The sequence below is a fragment of the Heteronotia binoei genome, chromosome 9, assembly GCF_032191835.1.
Source record: "Heteronotia binoei isolate CCM8104 ecotype False Entrance Well chromosome 9, APGP_CSIRO_Hbin_v1, whole genome shotgun sequence".
In the NCBI taxonomy this organism is placed as follows: Eukaryota; Metazoa; Chordata; class Lepidosauria; order Squamata; family Gekkonidae; genus Heteronotia; species Heteronotia binoei.
Genome location: NC_083231.1, coordinates 35,038,263 through 35,065,647, shown reverse-complemented (window position 1 = coordinate 35,065,647; position 27,385 = coordinate 35,038,263). Strand labels below are relative to the sequence as shown.

Genomic DNA, 27,385 nt, shown 5'->3' with positions numbered 1-27,385 from the left:
CTCCAGATTAGACTTTTTAATTTGAATGCTGCTGAGTTTGTGGGGATATCTGCTCATTAGTGTAAGTGAGAGGGTAGACTTCTGGAGAAAGGCCTGCAAAGAAGATTAGTTAACAAGGGAAGAAGGGCTAATGAGTTGTCTCTCTGCAATATCATCATCATGAAATAACCTAACTGTTGCCACTTGGCTCAAAGTTAGCATTCAGTTCACGGGGTGGTGGTGAAAAGTGCTGGCAAGTCACTGTGACCCCATAGAGTTTTCAAGGCAAGAGCTGTTGGTTCAGATAGGCCAGACAAATGAAAGAAGACAGAAGACTCAAACTTATACTGGATATATGAAAAAGCAGGAAAGCCCAGAGGCTGTGTGCTTCGCTACCTTATATATAATATGCTTAAAATTCCATGTATTTAAATAAAGATACAGGTGTCTCATCACCTTTTCAGCTGTTTGTTGGCACATTTTGGCAGAACTGCAGACTGTTGGCATTGACCTCATAATAATATATTCTCTGCCTCAAACTTCAGGTAAAACTACTTGAGAAATTCAAGTCCCAGTCAGGTCCCAGTAGGTTTGATCAAGACAGACAGAACATGTCATAGACTAACGCTGTGCAGTGGTTAAAGTACTGGATTAAGATCAGGGAAATGTGGGTTCAAGTCTCCACTCTGCCATTGAAACTCATGGACCAGTCACTGCATCTGAGCCAAACCAATCTCACAAATGTGAGGATAAAATGAGCTTTTCCATGAACAGCTTGGTAGAAGAACAACAGATTAAAAACCCATAAAATAGTTTATATGCTAGTTTATATGGATGAAACCCTGGAAATAGCTAACATCACTAAGAAAGGAAGCCTCATCCCTGATAGATGCCAAGAATCTCTCTACCTACAAGAAGGTATACTAGGCAATAGAGGATTCTCAGTCCAATGCCATGCAAAAGGGTATCAAGAATGTTTATCCTTCCAGCTGTAAGTATGCATCAAGGAGAGGGTTTGTGCTTACCTTGTATACTGGTCATAAACTGACAGTGTCTTACCAAGGTGTGCTACTAGAGGTTTCTTAATTGGAAATGCTTGGGCTTGATTTTCTGATCAGAACATGTATTCACCCAATGAGCTATGCCTCTCAACAAATTTTAACACTTCTTGCAGTATGATAAAGGAGGATAATTATGTAGCAAGTAGATGTTTAAAGCAAAGAGCAAATAAGTAGATGTTTAAAGGACTCCAGGAAAAATACTCAATCTTGAATATGTAAAAGTGGAAGGAGAGCATACATATGGTCTCTGTTCCTCATAATTTTGAGTATATGAACCCGCATCAACCTTGTCCCACTCCAGCCTGACAGATTAACCCAAGTACTTGTTTGCTGGCAGTAAGCCCCTGCAGTGTTGTTGATGGAATGTTACATTGTTATGTTTAATAAACGTTGCAGCATGCTTCTTTTAAGCGTTGTCTATGTGTGTGCATTTCCTTGACAGGGTATTATTCACTTGAGGGCCCCAAGTACACAGAAATATATAAGCAAATCCATTATTGCACAGTTTACATCCATCTTGTATTCCTTGAGGTATAATGATGTACGAACATTCAGTCACATCAAAAGCTCACCATTAACATACCAGCAATGGAGGCACATAAGCAGTAATTAGTCTAATGCTGTTGGAAAACCATTCATCTTGCTGATCGTCAACTGCTGCTCCAGGATGAGAGTAAGTGATGTGTAGATAATGATAGATAATTCAATTAAGCCATATCTCATTTATCAATATTGCAAATCTCCTCAAATAATATAGAAAACAGAGAATATTTACTAGGCAAACAGCGCCATTCTAAGCAGAATTAACCCTTCTAAATCAATTGAAATCTGCTTAGACTGGCAGATTTAGGCTGGTACTGGAAGACTTATAATACTCCATACTTTATTATAGTATTCTGCCAAATTTTACCAGAGTATTTAATGTTACTTCCAAGCCTTTAATCCTTTTTCATGCTCCTACTGCTGAGATTAAGAAGTAACATCAAGTATGTGGCATGTCTAGAAAAAGTACATTTTCAGTTCACTATCTTTGTGCTACTGAAGATTTCTCATTTTCTCTACAGAAATTTAGCAATGGTAGTGGGAAATTTCATTGGCCTGATTAAACAAATACAAGACTACTACAACACCCTAAAATGATTGCCTGGAAGTAACAGAGGTTGTCCTTGAAAAGGCAGCTGCTGTGAGAGTCCTCTCCAGCCCCACCCACCTCACAGGGTGTCTGTTGTGGGGTAGGAAGATAAAGGAGATTGCGAGCTGCTCTGAGGCGGGATATAAATCCAATATCTTCTTCATCTACTTCTTCATCTTATTAAGGTGCTCTAGGCATCATCCAACCAAAGTTAACTATTTCAAGTACTGTAAAACAGATCTAAACAAGGGAGTTAAACCCATACTTAGTGCAGGATTTACAAATACTTAATTTGGGTTGTCCCATACGCTTTAAGTTATTCTGGATGCTGAAAATTGTTTGGGAGGGTGTTCAGTCTTATTGAGACTCCCCAAGGGAAAGCATATTTTCACTTGAAATGACATATTAATGAGCATTTCTCTGTCTACCTATGTGGTTTTGGATCCCATATAAAAGCTCACAGAAGGAACTGGTGGAGTGGATTACAACCCACCATCCACATTCCCGAACAGTTTGTTCCAAACATCTTCTTTGAGAATGGGGAACAAAATGCACCGCAGTATAGGAGACTCCAGTAAGGGTAACACTGCTTCCTGATGGCAGCTTGTGCTGATGGAACAGAGAAGAAAGGGCGACTACATCTATCTGATTGGCCACCCTGACCTTCAAAGGATTTCCAGGATTTGCAGCAGGTTGCTGGGAGCGGGAGGCAGGGAAAGATCCACTGTGCCAACTCTTTCTTCAATACCATGGGCCTTTTCTGGTTTAGAATTTTCGTTTTCTTTTTAATTCAACTATTATTAGTCTCGAAACATGACTTTGGACATAACCAGTAAGAACAAACAGGCTGCATTTGCTGGCCAGTTTAACACAGGTAAGATGGATGACTTGTACACATAGATACTACGAACACGATTCAACAGCTCGCTGCAGCTCTTAGAGTACATCTTAAGGTACATGTAGCCCCCCCCTTTTTAAAAAACAAAACAAACTAATCTATTTAAGCTGCTGTTTGGGAGGGAGCAAATAGAGGCTGGATTCAGTCCCTACCTCCTCTTCCCTGTCAAACAGTTGACTTGTTAGACTTCCATTTTTTAAATATAGGAATTAGTCAAGAAGTTTTGGATAATAAGAAAAATATATATTCTGCATACCAAATAACCCATATTATAATGTTCTAAGGGAGCTGTATTATTATTTTCAGTGTACTAGCAGTATTATTACCAGTGTACTAGCTGCTGAAGCTAACTGAGGTGGAGGACCTGATCAGGCAGAAAGCTAAACAACAGCATCAAAAGGTTATAGCTGAGTAGCTCAAACAATGCTCCAAAATTCTCTGTAGCAATCCAAAAGAAACATATTGTCTCAAGCAATTCTGGCCAACATTTTCAAGCAACGCGTCGGCAGTCATTTTATACTTAGAATTTAATGAGTACCAACAGAAAGAAGAGAGGCGTTCTAAGTGGTATCCTGCATAACATCATAGAGAAGAACAGATTCTAATAATGTAACCTTTGCCCCCCCAGCCTCCATACAAACATGGTGTTTCTTTTTCAGTGTAAGCTTTTGAGAACACTCATACAATGTTCTTGTGAGCAAGGGCAAAATCTGCTTGCTGAGTTTTGCTAAGTGATGCCAAAGGAGGTATAAATCAAATACTTTGCCTAAAATGGCTTTTAAAGAAAATTCCTTAGAGCTTTCTGCAGATGAATTAACAAGCAGTTGGTTACAGAGGGAGTTCTCTGTAGACAGGCAGCTAATGAAATGTGACAGGTTGAATGGTGCAAAGATAATGGCCTGCCTGTACTGTCCAGTGACTGTAAAACAGAATCTGGATAAGGTAAAGGGTTTTTTTTTTAAAGTACAGAACTAGGGTCCCCAACCTTTTGGGCCTGTGGGTGCCTTTGTAATTATGGAACAGTGTGATGGGTGCAACTACAAAATGGCTTCTGTGAGAGGCAGAGCCAACCACAAAGTGTCACGGTGAGGTTATACAGAACTCAAACAGTAACTCTGTTTAACAGGACACCTTGTAGAAAGAACTTACTGTTCTAAGATTTCTTATATATATATAACTTACCTTCAGACATGCAGTGAAGAGGCTTGTGTTGTGGTTGCAGCTGCTGTCAAAGCAACATTTTTAGAAATCTGCACAGCCATTCAGAAGCCCTTCTGTGCAAGTCCATCTGATGCTGCCCACTTTTTTCAAAACAGTTGGGAGTGTGCCAATTGTATATTTTAAAAAATTGAATGGTCCCTCATAATCAGAGGCCCTGAATTGAATGGCCCCTCATAATTAGAGACACAGACACTTCTTGATACTTCTCCTGCTATCTAAACTTGTGGCAGAATGGTACCCAAGGTCCAATAATCCTTGGCAACATGACACAGGATTACTGGACCCTGAATTTGATAGCATTCTGCCATTACAGATTAAAAATGTGCACAGTTCAAAATGCAACGATCCAGGCGTGCAGTTTCCTATTCTGGCAAAGGAGTGAGCCCACAAGTGCTGAACAAAGTCTGGAGGCAACTGATACCATGTTCCCCTGCCATCATTTTATCCTTATAACTCTGGGCTTTTCCAGATTTTTATTTCTCATTGGTTCTGGCCCCATACTGCTTGGGTTTATTCCCAATTTCGGCAGACATTTTTCTGCCTATAACTTCATTTTGTTTTGTTTTTCCCTTCAGTTCTTTTGAGACCACTTGTACTCTGATCCTTTTCTGGAAGCTGATTTTAAGTCACGTTTTTCCTCATGCATAATGTTTCAGTTGTGTTTTTTTGTCCCACCCACCTCTACTTTAATTATGGTCTTCCCATCCTGAAGATGAATGGTGTCATTTTGGACTTTTAAGGCACTAAACTATTTACCATTGTAATGATAGATTAAGTTGGTTCTTTGAATTCCCAGTTTTCATTTTTTATATAAAAAAAAGTGAATCTCTAGCACCTTCCCTTATGGAGAGATGCCTTTTCCCTAGTGTGAGGAAAAACACAATAGACTTACTTTGCTGAAAATGAAAGCTGGGAATTCAGAGAATCTGCTTAATCTATCAATACAATGGTACATGAATACATTGGTATTTTACTGTTTTGGTTTTTTTTTTAAAAAATTCAGCCATGATAGTGATGTACCGATATAAGCATATGCAAAAAATAAAAGGGATATATGCTACTGATGACAATAGCACCCTCTCTTAAAAATCCTGATTATTTAAGGCATGTGAGGAAGAAAATAAATTGATGCCATAACTGTGAAAATGCAGAGGCAGGGCAGATGTCCAGAAGAACCATGTCCAAACTGATTCCAGTGCTTATGGATCAACAGCGAAGAAAATCAGGAATAAGTTAAGTATGCAAAAAAGCCCTCAGTAGGGCACGGTAGATGGAGACAGGGTGACTCAAGAAGTGACCCAAGGTCATTCAGGGAGACTCACAACTGAGCAGGGATTTGAACCCAGGCCTTCCCAGTCCTAGCCCCAAATTCAAATCTCACAGCAGTAAATTTCTAGAAAACAGGTGAGCCAGACAGAGTTAATTTAAAACAGATTCACACATGCATACACATCAACTCAGAAACAGAAATTTCCACTTGTGTAACACATTGCACTGTCCTTCATCTCCCCCAGAAATTACTTGTACAATGTCTTGAGCAAGCAGGGGCCAGAATGAAGATTTTTTTCATGGTCCCACCAGCAACAGGCCTTTGATCCTGGCTTAGGATCCAAACTCTCTTCTTCTGACCCTTTTAAATCAAGGCAAAATAATGATACAGTCATTATTGCAACTGTAAGCATAATACTTGTTACCAATACTACCAGTGAGGCAAATGACTAATTATTCCTGGGGGTTCTTCAATGACCTACACGCTGAATTGATTTGATATAGAAGTCACTTGAGGAGAATACATGTGGAACTCATACATGTGAATTTGCTTGCCTTCATTTTTTTTAAAAAAGGACTTATTTCATATTGCAGATGGAGTCTCAAAACAGGAAGGAGAAGCGCAAGCCACTGTATGACTCAAAAAATTCCAAAGCCTGTTACTGTATAGCATCATGTACAGACTTCTTATAATCATCCTGTATCTTCTAACAAATTCCAACCCTTTTGGTGTAGTGGAGAGCCAGTTTGTTATGTGTGTGGACTCTTATCTGGGAGAAACGGGTTTGATTCCCCACTCCTCCACCTGCAGCTGCTGGAATGGCCTTGGGTCAGCCATAGCTCTGGCAGAGGTTGTCCTTGAAAGGGCAGCTGCTGTGGGAGCCCTCTCAGTCCCACCCACCTCACAGGGTGTCTGTTGTGAGGGGAGAAAATATAGAAGATTGTAAGCCGCTCTGAGTCTCTGATTCAGAGAGATGGGCGGGGTATAAATCTGCAATTCTTCTTCTTTTTCCTTAGCCACTATGGAACTTACTAGAAAAACATATATTATATTCACAATATCCTCTACATGTAAAAGCTGTGGACAGCTAAGTGGCTTTCTTCTTCATATTCAGGACATGCACTACAATTCTGAATGTTTAGCACAGTGCAATGTGTGTTCAGTAAACCTGATCCCCCTAGGAAAGTGTTCAGCCCATGGATCAGGATTCCCAAAGGGCTGTAAGCCCCTAAATAACTGCCATGTGTTTTACTTTTAAGAAGGATCTGCTGCTGGTGTGCATATGTAAACATCAAGGGTGCCACACCGCCTCCTGCCTTTTCACACACACTGAAAGAAGCAGCACAGTGGCAAGTTGACTCCAATCGTTGCCTTATCCCTCACTATGGTATAAATCCTGCTGCTCAGCATCTCTTCCCTGTCTCCTGCTTTCTTAATCTGCTGCTGCCGCCAATTGTCCTGGCTTTGATACTGATAAGGTTGTAATCCCTGGCTTCCCTTCTTCCTGTCACGTTGCTGTGATGGCATGTACAGAGTGGGTTCCACATTGCTGCCTAGGGCTTAAAAGTGGGTCTTAGGCAGGGGCGGAATTCTAGCAGGAGCTCTTATGCATATTAGGCCACACACCCCTGATGCAGCCAATCTTCCACGAGCTTACAAAAAAGAGCCTTGTAAGCTCTTGGAGGATTGGCTACATCAGGGGTGTGTGGCCTAATATGCAAAGCAGCTTCTGCTAGAGTTCCACCCCTAGTCCTAGGTCTGGAAACGCTTAAGAAGTGTATTAGGAAGACTTCCACATAGGAAGAGATTCTATACAGCTATGTTCTCATCTGCTTGTTCAAATGGCTGCTACAGAAAACTGCAGACTGAGCCCACTTTAATCATGCTGATTATATTTGGGGTGCTTAGACTTCTAGATGACTGCAGTTGATGCTTCCCTATGGCCGGATTCTGCATCTGTAAGGAGATCCCGGGAGAGATGAATATACATGTTTTTTCTCCTCCTATGAGAGCATCACCAGAAAGGGTAGTGCTACCATGGAAAATAATCATGTTCTATTCGTGACTCATATGATCCTTCTCTACAGATGTTACTGATACACACACAAATCTTTAAACCAAGGCCACAGAACATGAAAGACAGAAAGCAGTGTATGTTTGATGAGCAGGTCTGAAGGAAGAGCATTGGGGAGGGACGGTGGCTCAGTGGTAGAGCATCTGCTTGGGAAGCAGAAGGTCCCAGGTTCAATCCCTGGCATCTCCAAAAAAGGGTCCAGGCAAATAGGTGTGAAAAACCTCAGCTTGAGACCATGGAGAGCCGCTGCCAGTCTGAGAAGACAATACTGACTTTGATGGACCAAAGGTCTAATTCAGTATAAGGCAGCTTCATATGTTCATGTATAGCTACTAAATAAAATAGGAATCCTAACATTGCTCTTTTGTCACCAGAAATCCAATAAGCCAAAGCTAGAGCACTGTAGATTGTCACTTGAGAAAGATTTTGAACAAATATGGCCTGGAGAGATAATATAGAAAAGGATCTTCAAAAATCAATTCACAGCTCTTATTTATCAGTCTATGAATTTCTCTCAATATAAGGAAATATTGTGCTCATCCAGTCACATTCTGGCATCATATATGGGAGCAGAAGGAAATGCCTTTTATTTAGGGCACCTGGTGAATTTTGAGCAATGTTCTCTTCTGACCAAACATCCTAGCGGTAAAGGTAGCTTAGGAGATAACCTGCTTATATAACCCATTGCCTAGCTATGAGTGTGTGTGTGTGTGTGGGGGGGGTATGTGCGTATAAAAAAGTTTTCTTTTCTTTCTTTCTCCTCTAGGAACCTATGGCAGAACAGACCTGCTTTGATCTATAGGCCTTATTCCACCCTCCTCCAAAGTTTTTCCAATACCTGGAGATGCCTTTCTCTCTGTCTGGTAACTGGCTGCTGCCACCTGACGTTTTGCAGGAATTACCCACTGAAAGGTTCAGGACTCTCAGCTTTCCTTCAAAGTTCTTAGGCCTTGCTTTTGTATATATAGGTAACATAACTGAATATATATAGGTAACGTAACTGAATCTTTTCAAGTAGCAGGAATGTAATCTGAAAAAATATAAGAGATAGAAGATCTGCCCACCATTCTGGATTTTATTTATATAAATTGGTGGGAATACGGACATTCCCTGATGCCTTGCCCCAAGGAAGGGACTGAATCAATCCACGTATTTGTTTCTTGGATACTGGTGGCCTAGTTGGCAAGCCTGCCTCATTAATCTTAGACTTTCCCAGCGACTTCGAGGTGGCCTTATACAAATCCCTATAAAATTCTTCTCAAACTATTGAGGATATATGAAAAAATAAAAGTCAAGTTTTTAAAAGTCCATTAGATATTAAGGACCAAAAAGCTATTCTATTTGTCTCTATTTAATGAATTAAATTATGCCAACTTTCAACTTGCTTCCTTCAAGAGAAGCTCACTATTAAGACTTTTGTAGTCTCGCTTCAAAGTAAGATAGCTATCTTACTTCCTGAGTATTGCACTTCCTAAATTGCCCCAAAGCATATCACACTGCACATCTCAACATGCATCAATCTTCATTAAACCACTTTTGGTCAGTAATTTTTCTAGTGCTAAAAAACTTAGTGTAGCATGAATAATTTCTCTATGTTCTCTTGAACAGAAGATGAAAACCTGATTCCCTTTTTTAACTGGGTATAGGCTGGAGTAAGATACGTCTCAGCTACATTATTTAATATTTCATTTGCCCATCTATGATAATGCAGCCGAATCCCCAATAATAATCTGGGGATTACATTTAATAACCATGTTATCATCGTTTTATTTGAAGGATTAAATTTAGTGGTAAGTGATCACTCAAAACATAGTCATCAATCTCTTAATCAATGAAAACGTTATCAGGAAACAGAATAAAATAATCAACTACACTTGCTGTTTGGGAGTTTATAAAGGTGTAATCACCTTTTCTATCAAAAAGGAAACATCTGTTAGCAATACCTAACCCCCATTTCAAGACAAAGACCATCAGATAATGACCAACGTTGTTAAGCACCACATCTAAAGAGTTTCACACCATATAAAGATTATCCAAAATTCCAAGGGGATTCCCATCTTTTATGGTTAGTCTAAAGTAGTATTTGATGCAGCTCTCAATTCAACTGTTATAATAACTTGCAGGCCTCATTTTGGGCAGGAGCTCACAGGAGTGGAGCTCCAGAACCTCTAAATTTTATTGTGCTTTCTTTCTTACCCTCCCCCCAAATACTTGCTTCTAGGCTCCATTGTTCAAAACCCCTGTGAGAATTTTGCTGAACTCCAAGATTTGACAAACTTTAATATTCCCTCCACAAAAAATGGGAAAATAAGCAAAATATATAATGCAGACATCATGCCAGTGTGGCCACACGGAAGACAGTAATTAAAAAGTATGATGGGAATAAGGCTTTCTTATGACAATTATAATTCAAGAAGCATTTTAAGGTAGATGCTGAGCTAATATAATTTAGTATACCTTCTGGTGATGTCAGGAATGTGTGGTATATGCAAATTAATTATGCAAATGAGCTGTACCAATGAGCTCAGGCACCTCTTTTTCTACAAAATGACCCCTGATCCCCTACAATCATAATTGACACTTCAGCATACTGGTAAACTAGTTGTATTAATAAGTCCAGTTCCTGCCAATTCCTGTTTAAATTGTCCCGTTACAAGGGGGAAAGATTATGCAAACGATCTACTGATGTCACCGTTGAAGGCTTGGCATTTAATCATTTGACTTGCATTGTTCTTAGTGGAACTTTAATATCAAGAAAAGACCCCTTGTTATCAATGTGGCCAGAAGAGCTGTTTCTCATCAGAAAAGATGGATGAATGTTACATTCGAAGGTGCCACACAGTCCCTGTAGCTGTGTAAAAAAGATGATGGAAGATGTCTAAATGATTTCAATAGTTCATTCACTGTTGATGTTTCTCTGTTCCTGTATTCCACTTTATATTTTGGCGGGGGGGGGGAATTCTTTTACCCCCTCTAGATAAATTTCTTGATGAAGTCCAGTATCTGAGGTGCTTGCAAGCTGGGTAGACTTCTTCAGATGCAACAGAGGCAAAATCTCAGTTTGCTTGTATGATCTAGAGGGAAATATTCCATAACTATTCAAGTGACATAATTCAATGAGGAATTCTTAATGAGTAAAAAGCAAATAGCAATCATTACCATGAGGATTTGGAAATTTATTAATACATTTCAAATCAACTGAGTTATAATGCAAATTGTGCAAAAACCTTAAATGTGTTTTTGCTAATGACCTTGGGAACCAGATTGTTCAATTACAATCCTGTATGGATCCAGAGAAAACGGGTACCTTACAGATATCTATCAGCTCATCACTCTCAGTTAATAGATTAACCTTAGAGTGAACCTTGTGTATCACACCTTCTCTATAATGAATTAAAAAACTATTTAGGAAGAAAGTTTATCGAATAAGTATATATTACTTAAGATGTCAGCAATTATTAGAGTCTGATTGGCCAACAAAGTTAAATCTCCAGATTGATCTTTTAATTGTTTCAGGTTTTCTATATTCCTAATAATCTTTTCCAAACCTGTGTCAATGTCAGTATCAAGTAAAAAAATCTGAGGGATTTGAGGACAGATCTTTTTAACTTCAGTATCAGGTGCTAATATGCCCCTTTTCAGTTCTGCAATCCTATTCATTACTAATGAGGAAACATGGGCAAAATAGTCATCTAATTTGCTCTGTTTACTAATCGGTTGAGAGCCTGTAAAAGGACATTCTATATTCTTTCTCACATTTAACCAAGAATCAAAACATGGTATCAACTGGTAGAATCAAAATATGCTACCAACTTGTAGAGTCAAAATATGATATCAACTTGTAGTAAAATACAAGACTGTCAAACAGGGCCAAACACCTGGCCACCCAGGGCTTCAATTAGACCCATGGCAATTTTCTCTCCCCACCTTCTGTCCTCACTCTTTGAAGCTCCAAGGCTGCCAAAATCCCCAGCTCCTTCTGCCTTGTTTTTGCCTGCTTCAGCAGGAAGCTCTTCTGAGCTTGCAAAGCTTCATAGAAAATGCAGAACAGAGTTTCCATTAAGGTCTTTGCACCCAGATAGATTGGTCTGGGCCCAGAGACCTTAATGGAAGATCCATTCTATGGTTTCTTTGCAACTTTGTCTGTGCCACAATATATTTCAGTACTGTAGAGCTAAAAGTTTCACTTTTGCAGTGTTTATGGCCAGTTGAAGCTCCCTGCAAACAAAGGAGCCTAGTGAGTACTCTAACATGGGAACCCACAGTCAAGAGGGATATTACACTGGAGAGCCATTGCCAATCTGAGCAGACCTTGGGAAGGTGGGGGGGGGGGGGGAGAAGCTCGCAATGCCCAGCTATTTCATGTTTTCCCAGACTCAGAGCATTTTATATTTTTAGTTTCTGCAGCGATCCTTGTGCTTTTTCTTGATGTCTTATTTTAAAGACTTCATTGCCAAATCCCACTATTCTCCATTCCAATTTAAACAAAACATCACAAGAGTTTTAAGCATGTTTGTATTTTAAGTAAAAAAGTTTAAAAAAATAATCTTTAATTGCATTTATTTGTATAAAGTTTATATCTCTGCTACCTGACATTACATTTTATGATGCACATGGCTTGGCCCCACAAAGTCCCATTTGTGTCAAATCCAGCCCTCATAACAAATGAGTTCAACACCCCTGCAAAAGGTCTCTATCAGTTCAGTCTCTTAATATGTGGGTTAAATGTGCAATAAAAAGATGCTGCAATTAATTAAACCTATCCCTTGCAAGGAAAAAAAGTCACATAGTGACATGAGAGTTAAATAAACTTCCTCATCACAATTCTCTGTTCTCAGTTTCCCAGGTCACACAGTTCTGCACCAAGCTTATTTATCAGTCTTACTAATTTATATAAAGTATAAAAAGTAGAAACCAAATAGTAAAACAATCTCAACCAATCTGAATAAACCTTTCTTCCTCCCACCAAAACCAACCAATCATTCAATTACTAACTATTCCTCCCCGCTCAGATGTAATGCTGAGTAGATGTAGCAATTAACCACAAGTTCAGCGTTAGCCTTATCTACACAAAGTGAGAAAGTCCCAAGGAATACAACTACCAATAATATAAAACACTGTCTTCTATAAATCTCATACTCCAGGAACAGGGGACTTATAAGTTAAAATATATACTATATAGGTAAAATAGCATTTAAAAAACCCCCACTCTGTGGAGCGCAGACAAAACACAACCCAGGAAATCCCTCCATCTTTTCCTCCCTTCCAGGTCCAGATAAAAGCCCAATTAAATTAAAAGACTAGGAAGATAAACTGCTAGCAAAGAAAAGCAGAAAAGACAGAATAAATAAATGAATAAAGAAAGAAAGAGAGAAAGAAAGAGAGAGAGAGAGAGAAGAAAGAAAGAAAGAAAGAAAGAAAGAAAGAAAGAAAGAAAGAAAGAAAGAAAGAAAGAAAGAAAGAAAGAAAGAAAGAAAGAAAGAAAAAGAGAGAGAAAGAAAGCCCAATTAAATTAAAAGACTAGGAAGATAAACTGCTAGCAAAGAAAAGCAGAAAAGACAGAATAAATAAATGAATAAAGAAAGAAAGAGAGAAAGAGAGAGAGAGAGAGAGAGAGAGAAAGAAAGAAAGAAAGAAAGAAAGAAAGAAAGAAAGAAAGAAAGAAAGAAAGAAAGAAAGAAAGAAAGAAATAGAAAGCTCTACAATGAGAACACAGCAGTGTCTTGCTCTCTCCAAGCTAGAACCAGAAGTGGATATCTGAAATGTATTTTGTACATGTACATAACTACTCCCAAATCACTAGTGAAACAATTTTTTAAAGCAGGGGTGTCAAACTCATTTGTTCTGAGGGACGGATCTGACATGATTGTCACTTTGTTGAGCCAGGCCATGTGTTCCATAAAATATAACACAAGGTACCGGAGATATGAACTTTATTTGTTCAGAATAATATCCCTTTAACTTGTTTTACAGTAACTCCTGATTATTTTGAACAATCAAAAGTAAAAAATGTTATTTTGGTTACAATTTTATCCAGACCAAAGGATGGTAAATGTCTGTGAATTCATTTCAACTGCATAAGACCTTGAGGTTGGTTAAGAATATTTCCGGTTTAATTTTTTTGTCAAAATTGTTGAGAAGAGCTGATTTTAAACTTTCAAGTAACGATGACAACAACAACTACCTTTATTGGCATAAAACTTTCAAGTAAAAATCATGACCTTCAAAATTTAGCAGAGTGATACTCCAGTCCAACTAGCAATAGTAACCCACAACACCAACGTAACATAATGCTGGCATCACCATGTTCTTATGCTGGTGTACACTCCCTCATAATGAACGGGTTGGGGGGCTGTTGTGTTTTTTGTTTAGTTAGAGGCTCTAAATCAGGGGTGTCAGACATGCAGTTCGGGGGCTGAATCAGGTCCCCAGAGGGCTCCTATCAGGCCCCCCAGCAACTGGCTGTAATCTGCTTCCTTCTCCCTAGATCTTGCTTCCTTCTGCATAACAGCTTGTTTTACAAGGCTTACTCAATTGCACAGGAGCTACAGAGAAAAACCTCTATTTTCTCCATTGGCTGAGGCTTCTTTCCCTCCTGGTTCCCTGGGGAAGGAAGGAAAAAGTCAGAGCTTCCTTTGCCCAGTTCCCTGGATGCCATGGGAAAGATACAAAGAAAGTATCTTTAAGACCAATCAGTGCTAAAGTTTTAAGCATGTTTTTTTTAAATATATATATATTTGTGTTTGTCTGTGTTCTTTATAAAATGTATATCTCTGCTACCTAATCTTAAATAGGTACACACATGGCCCAGCCCAACCCGACATGACCTGGCCCAACAAGGTCTCATTTATGTCAGATCTGGCCCTCATGACAAATGAGTTCGACACCCCTGCTTTAAATGCTGCCAATTTGTTGCCTTGCCTCAATCTCCCTAAGTTTCCAAAAGATTAGACCAGGGTTCCAATTCTATGCGTCCCAAAGATGGTGCCCCCATTCTCCACTGTTTTCAATGGAGGAAAAAAACCCAAAACGTGTTTAAACGCTTTGCAGTTTCTTTAAATGCCTTCTCCAAGCCATGATTCTAAGAGTGAACTCCAAAGGCATTTAAAAGGGCTCACAAGCCCATTAAACCTTCTTCAAACTATGAGTTCACCTGGAAGGCATTTAAAGGGACCATGTTCCCTTTAACTTCCATTATCTGGTGGTCCTGAAAAATCCCAATAACTGAAAAATGGCCAAATCTATATGTGGCCGGAAGACTATCCAGAAAATACCGATAAGGTAGTTTTTGGAATTGGGGGGGAGGGGCTCAGATTTAGCTGAATGTACACCCCTAGAAGGAACAGCGCAGGACTTAATTCTGACTAAGGCTGCGAACCCATGTTCCTGGAGCAAAACCCATTGAATACACTTACTTTTTTTTCTGCATTGTGCAGGGGGTTGGACTAGATGACCCTGGAGGTACCTTCCAACTCTGTGCCCCTGAGATCCCATTTGCATGACAGATTGCTCTTGTGCCATTTCACACTTATCACACACACACAAAACCCCCACCCAGGCTCCAATTAATCAGATGTGTGCTGGGATTTCTGAACTTGTGAAACCCTGACTAGTTTTCCTTGAATAACTGGAAGGCCAATCTTTGCAGGCAGCTTTTCTCAGGAGGACTCCAGTTTATAAAAATTTACATCACTATTTTATGACAGCAAGGAACCCTCAGAAAAAAAAAGAATGGAAACACCAAAGCAGAGAAGAACTGCAGTTACAGTCAACTCTAAGAGACTGGCTTGATTAAAGTTGGAAGAGACTGTGATTGTAAAATCCATGGTCTGTTTGGGCTGAACTATTTTACATTAATCATTGTTTGGTATACCTCGTCATCTCAGGAGAAAAGGATAACTGAAGTTTGTTTATTGTTAATCTCATTAATATAAATAAGACAAGGTGGGATCAAACTGTCCAAAGACATTAACTCAATTGAACTCCCTCAGTTCTTTCACTTAAGAAAGATCTTTTTGAAATCTCTCTGAGTTTTGATTTTAGAAGTTACACTAAGAACTGAATTCCTAGGGGTGTATGGAGTTTTAAGGTTGATCTAGATTAAGATCATGATGTACGGTGGGGGGGGCTTAAGTCTTCCACATGACATTGGTGACAGGCCCTTTCTACCAACTGAGGGGACCACACAGCCTCTTATGATTTTGGGGAACCAGATTTGTTTAGAACTGTGTATCTTTCTCAGTTACAAGATGTTCCTAAGGCAGCAAGTGGAAAGGCTTTAGGGTCACTGCTGTAAAGTAAATTTTGTGGTGAGCAATAAGAACACAAAGATCATTGAGGCAGGAGTTGTATGCAAATAACAAAGATTTATTTATTTCCGATTAGTTTAAAAGAACAGATAAGTAGCCCAGGTCTTCAGGTAGTCAAAGGAGAAACCTGGCTAAGGCACATGAATTTAAGTTAGTTATGGCTTCAGATTGTGGTCTGAGTTCTCTTTAATGCTTTCAGGTACAAATAGGCTTTAATTGACTAGCCATTGGGTTGGATCCTTTCACACTTATAGGATTCCACACGCACACCAGAATGCCCTTTCCCAAGACTCAGACTAAATAATACAAGGTCTGCTTATCACGAGAGAGAGGCATCACAACTGGGTATTCTGTTCTCTCCCAGAAGTATGCCATGCTACTAGGCACTGCTACCTGTCAAACTGTTTGCTCTCTTGCTGAAACAGACCAAAAATTTACTCCCGCTGTGCTTCCCTCCAACTTTCCACTCCTCCCTTAAAAGACACTGGAGAAGCACTCCCACAGGCTCAAGGATGAAACAACAGAGTGGCTGTTATTCCTGTCAGAGGCAGGACTGCCTTCTGTCCCTCATGGCATGTTGTCACTTCCGAAGGGAACCCAGAAGTGACATCACACCTCCCTTGGAATCTCCTGAAACTCTATGATAAAACCACAGACTTCCCTGCAATTCCTAAAAGGTCTAATGTCCAGGGGAAACCTGTAAATGACATCACACTGTTGGCCTGACAGCATTTCCTCCGCCCCCTCCCCTTCTTGGCTGCCTCTCAGAGCAGCTGCAAGAAGAGAGGCTTGCCAGATAGGCCTGGCAATCCTACTTCAACCCTATGCCATTTTCCTGACCTGAAACAGCTCAAGGGGTGAGCTGTTTGCACTGTGTATTGACAGGATACATGCATACTCACAGGCAAAGTGCAAGATTCACTGAAACTTTCACATTTTAAAAGAAGGGGAGATTGAACTCCACTCTATTGTACACTGTAATCTCCATATGAATTGGGCTGAGGATAATGCCCAGCACATGGCTGGTTGATCCAACCTAGGATGATCACGAGGACAGTGTATCATATCATTAGGCACTAAGTGAACACACATAAGTAAATCACTGTGCTTGCAATAAGACCAAGTCATAACCAACTCCTGCCCATTAGTCCAAACATAAAACTCTCATGGGGAAACTACATCAGACATATACAGTAATGTATTTTTGCATATATAGAGAAAAATGTGCAACAATAAATGTGTATATATGATAAAAGACATTTTTTTAAAAAAGTATTTTTTTAAAAATAGTTCCCTGTGCCCCATAATTCACCAAAAATTGGAACAACCAAGATGATACCTTGATCAGATCATAAAGAAAAAACCTGCCAAGAACAAGAACATGTAATCCCCCCCCCCAGCTAAAAAAATGCACAATTTATACTGCCCATGACAAGGAAAGCCCAGCAGCCATATGTGCATTGCTGAGAACATTTCTATCATTAAGATGTTCCATAACAGTCATTGTCCAAAAAGCATTTTTGAAAGCAGAACATTAAAGGTATAAAGGATAACAGAAGTACAGCTCAGCAAAGGTGGAAGGAAAGAAAGTAGATAGACATTCTGGTGTTACAGACGAAAATCAATTCAATTCTGTGATCAGTTCAGAAATCAAGACACATTTCATATATATGTTGGCACAGAACAATTTTATATTTAATTGCTTGTACATTAGGAAGTCCATTATAAGCTATAGTGATCCTTCAAATTTGAGAAAGAGCAGGAAATACAGAATTAGACATAAAGTTGCATATAAAAATGTACTTTGGATTTCATTTTTCATATACAGTTGATGAAATTCTACAAATCAAGCAGACGTTTCCACTATCACTTCTGCTGTATACAATTTGCTTACCATTTTTGCTACCTGATATTTGTAAGATTGAAATAGCAATGTTCATTGCCATCCCACTGTCCATCCATTTTTCATCAGATCCTGAATCTGTGTTTTATTAGATGTCTTGCTGGAGGACAACTGAACTTCCAATGCTCTAGATGTTCCATGCGTCTTCTATGTGGCCTTAGGCCATCCGGAAGGGGTTCAAAAGATACCTGTAACAAGACAAGGCCTTTCTTACTTCAAAACTCAAAGAACAACAAAATCTATGTATTTTGGGTTTTTTTTAAAAAATCAGGCAATGAAAAATACTGACAGAAACCAATTTGTTCAATTTAAAAACAAACCATCAAGAACAACATGGATAACAGTGGCAGACTGATTATCAGAAGAGCATTCTTACCCTGCAATAGAAGACTTTTCATCAGTCAGATTATTATATCACTTATATTTTACAAGAAACCAAGATCCAATTCTGCAAGCCCAGAAGATCAAGAATGTTGTTAAGGGCTTGACTATAAGGGCTGTAGGCTTTAAAGTACTTATTCAGCCTTTTGAAATACAAAGATCAATGAGAGCCAAGCTAGACAATCAGTGGAATGACATGGTGCAGTCCTCAGCAGACTATACTACTCTAGACTGCAGATGGGTAACTAAATGCTCCACATTGTTTCTAAAAACCCCCACCTCCCTGGACATACAAAACTATAATACTAGAAAAAGATGCTAGTGTTCTATGTGACAGGAACATTTTTAGATGTGAAACCATTCCACTATCCATTTGAGTTCTGAAGTGGTACAATCCAGCACAACTGCCTCACATGATCATGCTGATCATACAGCTTAGATCAGGGGTGTCAAAAGTGCGGCCTGTGGGCTCCTATCAGGCCCACAAGCAGGTCTGCTTCCTTCTCCCTCTCTCTTGCTTCCTTCCGCATCACAGCTTGCTTTGCCAGGATTTCTCAATTGCACAGAAGCCACAGAGCAAAGCCTCTATTTTCCCCATTAGCTGAGGCTCCTCTCTTGGGGAGGAAGTGGAGCAGGAGGAAGAGCTTGCTTTGATACTGACCACAGTATTGCAGCAATGCTAATCCTTGAAGCACGTTTCATTTTAGGAGTTTTAAAAAAATCTTTTGTGTTTGTCTGTGTCTTTTATAAAGTTTATATCTCCGTTACCTAGCATTACATTTTATGGCCCAGCCCAATAAGGTCTTATTTATGTCAGATCCAGCCCTCATAACAAATGAGTTTGACACCCCTGGCTTAGATACCTTTTCACAATACTGTTTTAAAAGGCTTGGAGAACTCTTGTTTCTCTACAAACCATGGTTTGGAAACTGAGAGCAGGCTAGGGAATGCGCAGACTGAGGGCTCCTTGGGCTTTCACTTACCACAGACAACTCTCTCTTTCCTTGTCATCCTCTCCTATGCTTAGTATCTGCAGCAACACTAACCACCATCAACACCAATAAGGGTCAGAAATGGATTTGCAAGCCCTGGCTAAGAGGAGACCTCAGTTACAGCTGATCAAATGACAGTGAAGAAAGTAAAGCCAAACCTCTGTTAACACAGACATCTGAACATGAAACAAAAGGAGCAAAGGAGTATGGATCCCATGACTGCTACCTGATTTTAACATGGGGAGATAGCATAACATCTGTACAGCACCATGGTAAGGTGTGAGTCAAAAGAAGGTTAATGATCCTAAAAAAAAAAAAAGGTAAAGGTAGTCCCCTGTGCAAGCACCAGTTGTTTCCGACTCTGGGGTGACATCACATCACGTTATCACGGCAGATTTTTTATGGGGTGGTTTGCCATTGCCTTCCCCAGTCATCTACACTTTTCTCCCAGTGAGCTGGGTACTCATTTTATCGACCTCAGAAGGATGGAAGGCAGAGTCAACATTGAGCCGGCTACCTGAACCCAGCTTCTGCAGAATCGAACTCAGGTCATGAGCAGAGAGTTTGGACTGCAGAACTGCAGCTTTACCACTGTGCACCACGGGGCTGCTTTTAATGATCCTACACATCCAAAAAACTTTGCTTCACTAGTTTTGTAACATTTTATGTTTTGGTTGATAAGGGTACATTCACACTACACTAATATGTTTTACATCCGGATTTTTGCTATTCTTACACAGCAAAAACCCGGATGTAAAATGCATTAGTGTAGTGTAGTGTGAATGCACCCTAACTGTATCTTGTTGTTTTGCCAGGTGCAGGTTAAATTCAGCAATATACATATAAGAAATAATCCAGAAAATTTAAGTGCTGCTCATACAGAAGAACACGGTGCTGCCTAAATGTTAATTGTCCAGTTTTGCATTCTGTACTAGCCAACAATAACGCAATACAGAGAGACTTTTAAGGAAGCAGTGATCTGTGAAATTGGGGTCTTCTGTCTCAAATCCTTACTTTAAAAATGCAAGCAAAGTTTCTGTTTCTTAGTGGCTTCTTCTAATTTCTTTCTAAATTAAAATAATACCTGAAAACTACTTCTTTTGTGATGGGGCACGAAAGAAACCTTTTGTATAACATTTCAGCTAGCTATCATAAGGGTTCTGACCTTGCATTCTGATTACGTGGTTTTGTTTTTGTTTTTTTTAATTACAGTTCCATAGATCAAGATTTGCAACTGTTCGGTTCCCTTGTTCTTGATGTATTGTTTTCTTTGCACAAATAGCACTGAAGGCATAAGGATATAATCAATGAGAGAAGCACTTTAATACATCTAGCATGCTTTTTCAAATTCATAGACTTCTAGTGTCAATCTTCATTTCAAAGAGCAAGTGTGTGGTCTACCCTACTGCAGGTCTGCACAACTCCACCTAACCCAACACAACCTCAAAGGCAAGGCACTGTGCCTTGCAGAGGGGTTTGATCTGCATCTCTCCCATTTTTTGAGTCCTCAGCAGAAAGGTAGCCTGGAAGACTGCAGATCCCTAGAAGGCTGAAATAAGTAGCTGATGGCTTGTCCTTCGTTCACAATACCTTCTCGGTCACGTTGTTAAACTACTGGTTTTTTTAACCTGTCCATCTGATCCTGATTCTTCCAAATCACTGTAAAACACTGAAACAATCCTATAAATAAGCAAGGATTGTGCAACACTGGATCCCCGCCCCCTTTTTTGCTAAATGCTGTAATGTTATAGCAATAGCAAAGCTTTCTCTTCTTGAAGAACTTCATTATCTCCAACCTTGCTTTGGTTTCCTGTTGACCTATCCCCAAACAATCTGTTTCCAAATGCATTCTGGGGGAAAGGAAGCACTCCTCAACACCACTCCTGCCACATCACAGATTGCTCACACAAGTATACCAGCTTTTCAGGGCTTCATCACACATCTTGCACTAACATCACTTCTATGTAACAAGGGCACATAGCTGCAAAAGTTATAATAGAAAAAAATAGCCAAGCGCTGTATTTTGAGGGGCTATTTCCTTTCATGATGGTATCCCGTAGGCCTCAAGTTTAATTTGTAGTACACACCATAATGTATGATATGTTCATTTATGTCTGTTTCACCATGTCTGTCAGAGGAGTGAAGAAGCCACAAATAGGCTATGTTCATTTGTCACATGTTAACATGTATACACTGCAGGCACAGAATTTTCCCACATGGAAATGTTCTCAGTGCAGAAAAATGGACACGTGTGCCCCTTGTGTGCTGGCCCTCATTTCCTGGCTCAGTTAGAAGTAATGTGTGAACAGAGACAAGAGGAAAAGAGAAGGGCACATAACTGCAAAAGTTATAATAGAAAAAAATAGCCAAGCGCTGTATTTTGAGGGGCTATTTCCTTTCCCATAGGCCTCAACTCTAATCTGTAGTACACAGTCAGACCATAAACATTTTAGAGTGGTCAGACCATAAACATTTTAGAGTTACAGAATACATCTCTTTGGCACTCCTACTATGCGACATCCAGCAGTCTGGAACAGAAGAAATTAATAGGGCACCATTAGGAGTTTGAAAGATCTAAGATGTTTTCGCTTGAGCTGTTTTATTGGTTTTAAATTTATGTATTCCCACATTATTGATGCACACCGCTCAGAGATGGGGCGATTAATAAATTGAATAAATAACAACAGCAACATATAAGAACAACAATCCCAAAACAGACTTCACATTAAATGTGGAATCTCATGCCAGCTTTGACAATTTCTCTTCCTTATTATAACTGGGTAGGGTTGCCAAATAGAACTGCTTTCTAAGACATCCCTGGGTTAAGTCACGACCAGCTGCAAAACTTTCTTAACCCTGGTGGTGTGAAAAAGTGGGAAAATATGACAAAAACATAGTAAGGATGCTTCCAAAGCTCTAATGGGAATGAGACTCTGGTCTTCAACAGGGATTACCCTTCAGCAAGGATGCTTATTAAAAAAGAAAGACAGCACAAAGCTACAGAACTTTAAGGGAGAAGAATCTATTGTGTTTTGAGAGATACTGACTAAAGAAAAATAATTATGTTCTATGATATGTTGATGTTTTATAATAATGAATCATCCATGACAAGAGACATCAACTTACAGACGAGTGTTAAGTGAAGACAGTTATACTCAACGGAATGTATCTTAACCCTGCAAAATCTGAAACTAACTAGGTTAGTTAGCCTTTCTCCAACTTAACATAGCTCTTTCTCCAGCTGAAGAGCCACTTAAGAGCTCCAAAGTCTGTTTACTCCAAAGGGACAGTAGAATGATACGATACAGATGACTGTAATTCACATCCTAAAATCCTTATGCCTTCTATAACAATTTACAGAAAAGTTAAATCCCATATAGGACAACATTTATTATTTCAACCCTGATCCATCCTGAGAGCCAATGTGGTACAGTGGTTAGTGTTGGATTTTGATCTTGGAGACCCAGGTTCGAATTCCCACTTTGCCATGAAAGCTTGCTAGGTGACCTTGAACTGGTCATGCCTCCCAGCCTAACCTACCTCACAGGGTTGTTGTGAGAATACAATGGAGAAAGAGACTGATGGAAGCCACTTTGGGTCACCACTGCCTGGGGAATAAAGTGGGGAGACAAAATGAAGTCAATAAATAATTTCCACAAATGGAAGTGGCTGTGTGCACACACAGAATGTCTGCTGCCACAAAGGGCTGCCCCAGGCATTTCAGGGGAGGCAACACATTTATACATTAGTTTTGTGTGCCTTCTGTGCAAATCTGCTCTCTCTTACTTGAATGGAACAGGACAGCTTATGTATCCAGGGCTTCTCTGAGTACATATCAGGATCAGGATATGACAATAAGCAGTTCCCTAGCTGTCCTAGCATCAGGGACTGAACTTTTCTCCCAGAGGATGTAAAATCCTAAACAAAAAAAATAAAATAAAAATCAGATGAAACTTGTTATAGTCAAGCACATGAAGTAAAAAGGTCCTACCAGGAGTATCACCAGCTTCTGTGTCTAGAAGAGCATCTACTGAAGCCATGTATGTGACTAGGAAGGAGCCCTTTGGATGACATACTCCTCTCTTGCTTTGAGAACACGGGCTCTCACTAACCTTCTCACTGCCAAACAGAAGGTTGCCATTTCTTGCCAAGGTCTTTTAAAGGCCATCCTATTGTGTACAGGTCTTTTGTTTTTCAGAGCCATTAAGAAGTCCAATAATCCATTCTGAAGTTGTCTTCCAACCATTTTGCAAAGAGACACACGAGAGCCTCCCCATTCACCACCACCAGATCCACTTTTGGGCAAAATGATCTTCAGTTATATATTATTTTCTTCAGGAGGCCTCTTCTGTTCCTCCCTCACCTAATCCAGGCAGACCTTCCAGCCAGAGTCCAAAAGAAAAGTCACCAGATGACAACGTTAATACGCAAGGTTCCATTGTGGCTCTGCAAACAGTTGTACTTTGTCTTGTACTGAACAAATTGAATATATATATGTATACATAAATAATTATGATTAAGAAACTTTGTTCTCTTTCCCACTTACACACACAAAACAATAAATAATGGCCAGCCTCAGTTACCTTTTCATAGGTGTGAAATTTCACTAGTGTAGAGTCTGTGGGTTGGCTTTAACCTGTTTTTCCACTCTTCCAAAAGGGAGAAGGGGTCCACTTTGATTACCAAAAAGACTACGGAGGGAATTACGAGACCTGAATGGACAAAAGCCACATGGAGGAGGGCCCATAGTGAGGACAGGACTCAGATGAGATTTAGCCATAAACTGGATGAATCCAACTCTTATTCCCATTTTCAGTGGTTGACAATGAAAAATGTTTTTCATAACAAAGCACAGCCTTGATTTCATAAAAAAAAGTTTAACTGGCTTGGAAACTTTCTGCATCATTTTACTATATTATGCTTAATTTTAAAATTATACTGGGGTGAAAGTCCTACTCTATCAGTTTAGTTGTTTAAAGTAGCTAGTCACCTGTCTGACCTCAAACCTGCCAAATGATACTTTGCAGGAATTCATATTTTCCCTAATGGTACACAATTAGTAAGTTAGCACAACTCCTGTCTATCCTCAATTTCAGCTGTGAGAATAAAATCAAAGGAACAAGAAAAAGGGATGAGACTGAGAAAAGAGGCATGCATGATAACAGCAGCAGAATGTTGTGAGGAATCCTAGTTCTGAATATGGCAGATCTGCTCATTGAACAATGCAAACAGTATAGTTTCTAGGCAAGTCTGAGTTCCAAGATATAGTAACCCCACTCAGGATCCCACAGGTGTGATCTATGTCTCATTCAGAATGTTCCAAAGCCCAAAGAATCATCTGATTTATCAAGATCCACAAGAAATGGCTGTAAATTTATACAGGGAAGTGAAGACAGTTATACTCAACAGACTGTATCCTAACCCTGCAAGTTCACAACTGCTATCTGATATCTTTACTGTGGAGCCAGGATTGGAACCCAGCATTTTGTGCTCCTCATTATGCTATGGCCTTTCAATATGGGAGATGCCTGAGTGGGTAAGTCTAGAAGGCTAATTCAGGAATGCAGGTAGCTTAGATTTCATAAACTTCCACATGTGTTTACTAATTTCACTAAGACCCTCATTAGACTTTTCCCCTAGAAATTAAACACTTGAATGAAGGAAATAACAAACAATACACTTTAAATTGCCACAAAAGATTATCCCAGGTGTGGTTCCCCCACTGCATTTCTGTATTTTCCTAAACTGCAAGCAACCACAAATATCCAGGCAGTGTCCAGCTGATGTTGCATTACCCATACAAGGAGCCAACACACTCTGTGTTTCATTTGCTACATGGAAATGCTTTCATATAGCAAAAAAAAAAAAATGTTATGCATCCTGCACCTCTAAGAAGATTACAAATGAGTGAACCAATCTTTCTTCCAAAAGGGATTCACTTATTGTGTTTCTTATTTCATAGACCTGTCACAGGATAGTCATACATCAGAGAAATAAATTAAAACAGAATTGCTGCACATCAGAAAGACTTTGGATCCTGCTGAACAGATGATATCCCAACTGACAGGTAATTACATAACAAACACTATTCCCTTCATACGAGAATGCGACCAAAAACCCATTCACCCGGTGCATGAATGAGATTTATTCTAGGACTGCACAGAATCCTGAATTTGAGACAGGGCACATCCCAGCTGGATGCAAATAGACGTTTCAGAACTGTTCTCAGCTTGCCTAAGCCAACTTGTTTTACCACATTTTAACAGCACAATCCTAAACAGATTTTGTACATTCTTCTAATTTCACTCTATTTAGGACTGCACTATAAAGCCCCATAGTTGCAAGGAGAGCTGAGGTCCCAAAGCATTAACCAAAAATATAAAAATCCTGCAAGCCATTAAAGGCAGAAGACTCTCCTTCCTTCATAAGACTGTAGCTGGAGTGGAAAACACTCCGCTTTGGCGATTCAATGCCCTTCATGTTTTCATCCTTCTCTTCCCAAAATGTTAGTTTCAGAATGGTTACAGGAACATGGTCTGAAATTTGTAAAGCAAGATGACTTGGAAGCCTCTCAAGCCAACCCAGAAAGCAGCAGTTCTGCTCTCAAGAGATGGCCACGGATCTGTTAACAGCACAGTTTAAAGCAACACAAAAAGGAGAGAAACCTATATCGCCATCAAACGCTTTCAGTCTGTAAACGCAGTAAATAGTGGGCAAAAAGAGTTTAAGAGCGCTGACTTTCCCCCAAACCGTTTTCCCAGCACCCTTTGACTAATTGACAGGTCCCATCGTTTTATGAACAGAACTTTCCACGCCGCGCTCTCTCCAGCGAAAAGCCTGGTCTCGGCTCCTTCGCCAAAGAACAGCATGAGCACCCCCCCCCCCCTTCTAATATTTGCTCGTCTCCTGCTGGAGAGCAAAACACATTTCTTTGCACTCATGCAGCGCCGGCTCCGCGGCTGCTGCTAAGAAGTCCACGGGGAAGACTAGGTGCTAAAAAGTCCACGGGGCTGCCATAAGCAGCCAGCCTTGCTTGCGCGGAAGTCGCCGCACAACACCGCCCTCTCCCAGAGCTCAGAAGACACACAAACTTCTCAAAAGGAGAGGTCCGCGGGGATAAGCCTCCTTGTTTCCCCTGCTGGCTTCTGGGCCGCAGACTGTGCCAGCGCGCGCGTCCCGGGCTGCATTCCCACGACCCCGCTTCCCCACCAACTTCGACGGCGCGCGACCCAGAAGGCTTTCTGCCTCCCCCCGAAGCAGGCAGCGAGAGGAAAGGGGCGATCCCGGGGAGGTGGGGGGGGCAGAGGTCTTCCCAAGGCCCGCTCCCCCACCCCGTCTCCTCCTGCTCGCGGGCGTGTCCCGGGCTTGCGAAGCCTTCGTGCCCCGGCCGGCCGCTGCTCACCCGCGTTCCTCAACTTCTTGTTCCGGCAGACGGAGAGGATGACCAGCAGGTTGCCCAGGAGGTCCACCACGATGGTGAAGATGAGGATGGCGGCCAAGGTGGAAGCCACCCAAGGGGGCCTGTCCGAAGCCAGCGAGTCTCGCGGCGGCTCGGAGCCGTCGGGCCCGCTCCAGTTGCCTCCCGGCATGCCGCCCGCCCCGGCCGCTCACTTGCCAGCCGCCCCGGCCAACTTGCGCGGGCGCCACTTTCGGGGCTCTCGGAAGCCCCTCCTCTCCTCCTCTCCCTCGCACTTCGCAGCCAGCCGCTCCTCGCCCCTTCGCGCCACGTGTGGACGCCGCCGCCGGCCCCAGCCGGTGACTGCCGCAGCGGCTCCTCTCCTCCTCGCAGGTCGCCGGCCCCGCCGCCTCTCCGCCCCCTCCTCAGCCAGCGTCAGCCCCGCCTCGCTGCCTCCAGGTGCCATGATGTCGCCTCGGCGCCGGGCCTGGCCTCCCCCTCTCGCTTGCTCGCCCCGGACAGGACACGTGCCCCGCGAGGGGATGCCGTTCCCGCGGCTGCTGCGCCGGCCGGCAGCGGGGCAACAGCGCCGCCCTCAGGGCTCGGGCGGAACGGCGGCTGGCTCCATTCATTGATTTTGTTGTTTCGTTCATTCAAAAAAAAAAAAAGATGAAAAAGAGGCTGGATTCGGAGACGGCTGGTCGCGCGAGGGAACCCAGGCAGCATCGCCGTCGGAAGAAGAGGCTTTCGTTTGAATCACAGCAAGGCA

At 41.0% G+C, this 27,385-nt stretch overlaps 1 protein-coding gene across 1 annotated transcript in view; it reads right to left on the bottom strand.

The window, feature by feature from the left end:
- The window catches only part of MTNR1A (melatonin receptor 1A), a 60,654-nt gene extending 33,908 nt beyond the window's left edge, over positions 1 to 26,746 (bottom strand). The window contains exons 1-2 of the mRNA XM_060246430.1: positions 26,623 to 26,746; positions 17,839 to 18,035 (exon numbers count right to left, since the gene is read on the bottom strand). Coding sequence (XP_060102413.1) covers positions 17,839 to 17,902 — 64 coding nt within the window. The 5' untranslated portion in view covers positions 17,903 to 18,035; positions 26,623 to 26,746. The remainder of the gene's footprint in view (positions 1 to 17,838; positions 18,036 to 26,622) is intronic.
- Between the last annotated feature and the right edge of the window lie 639 nt (positions 26,747 to 27,385).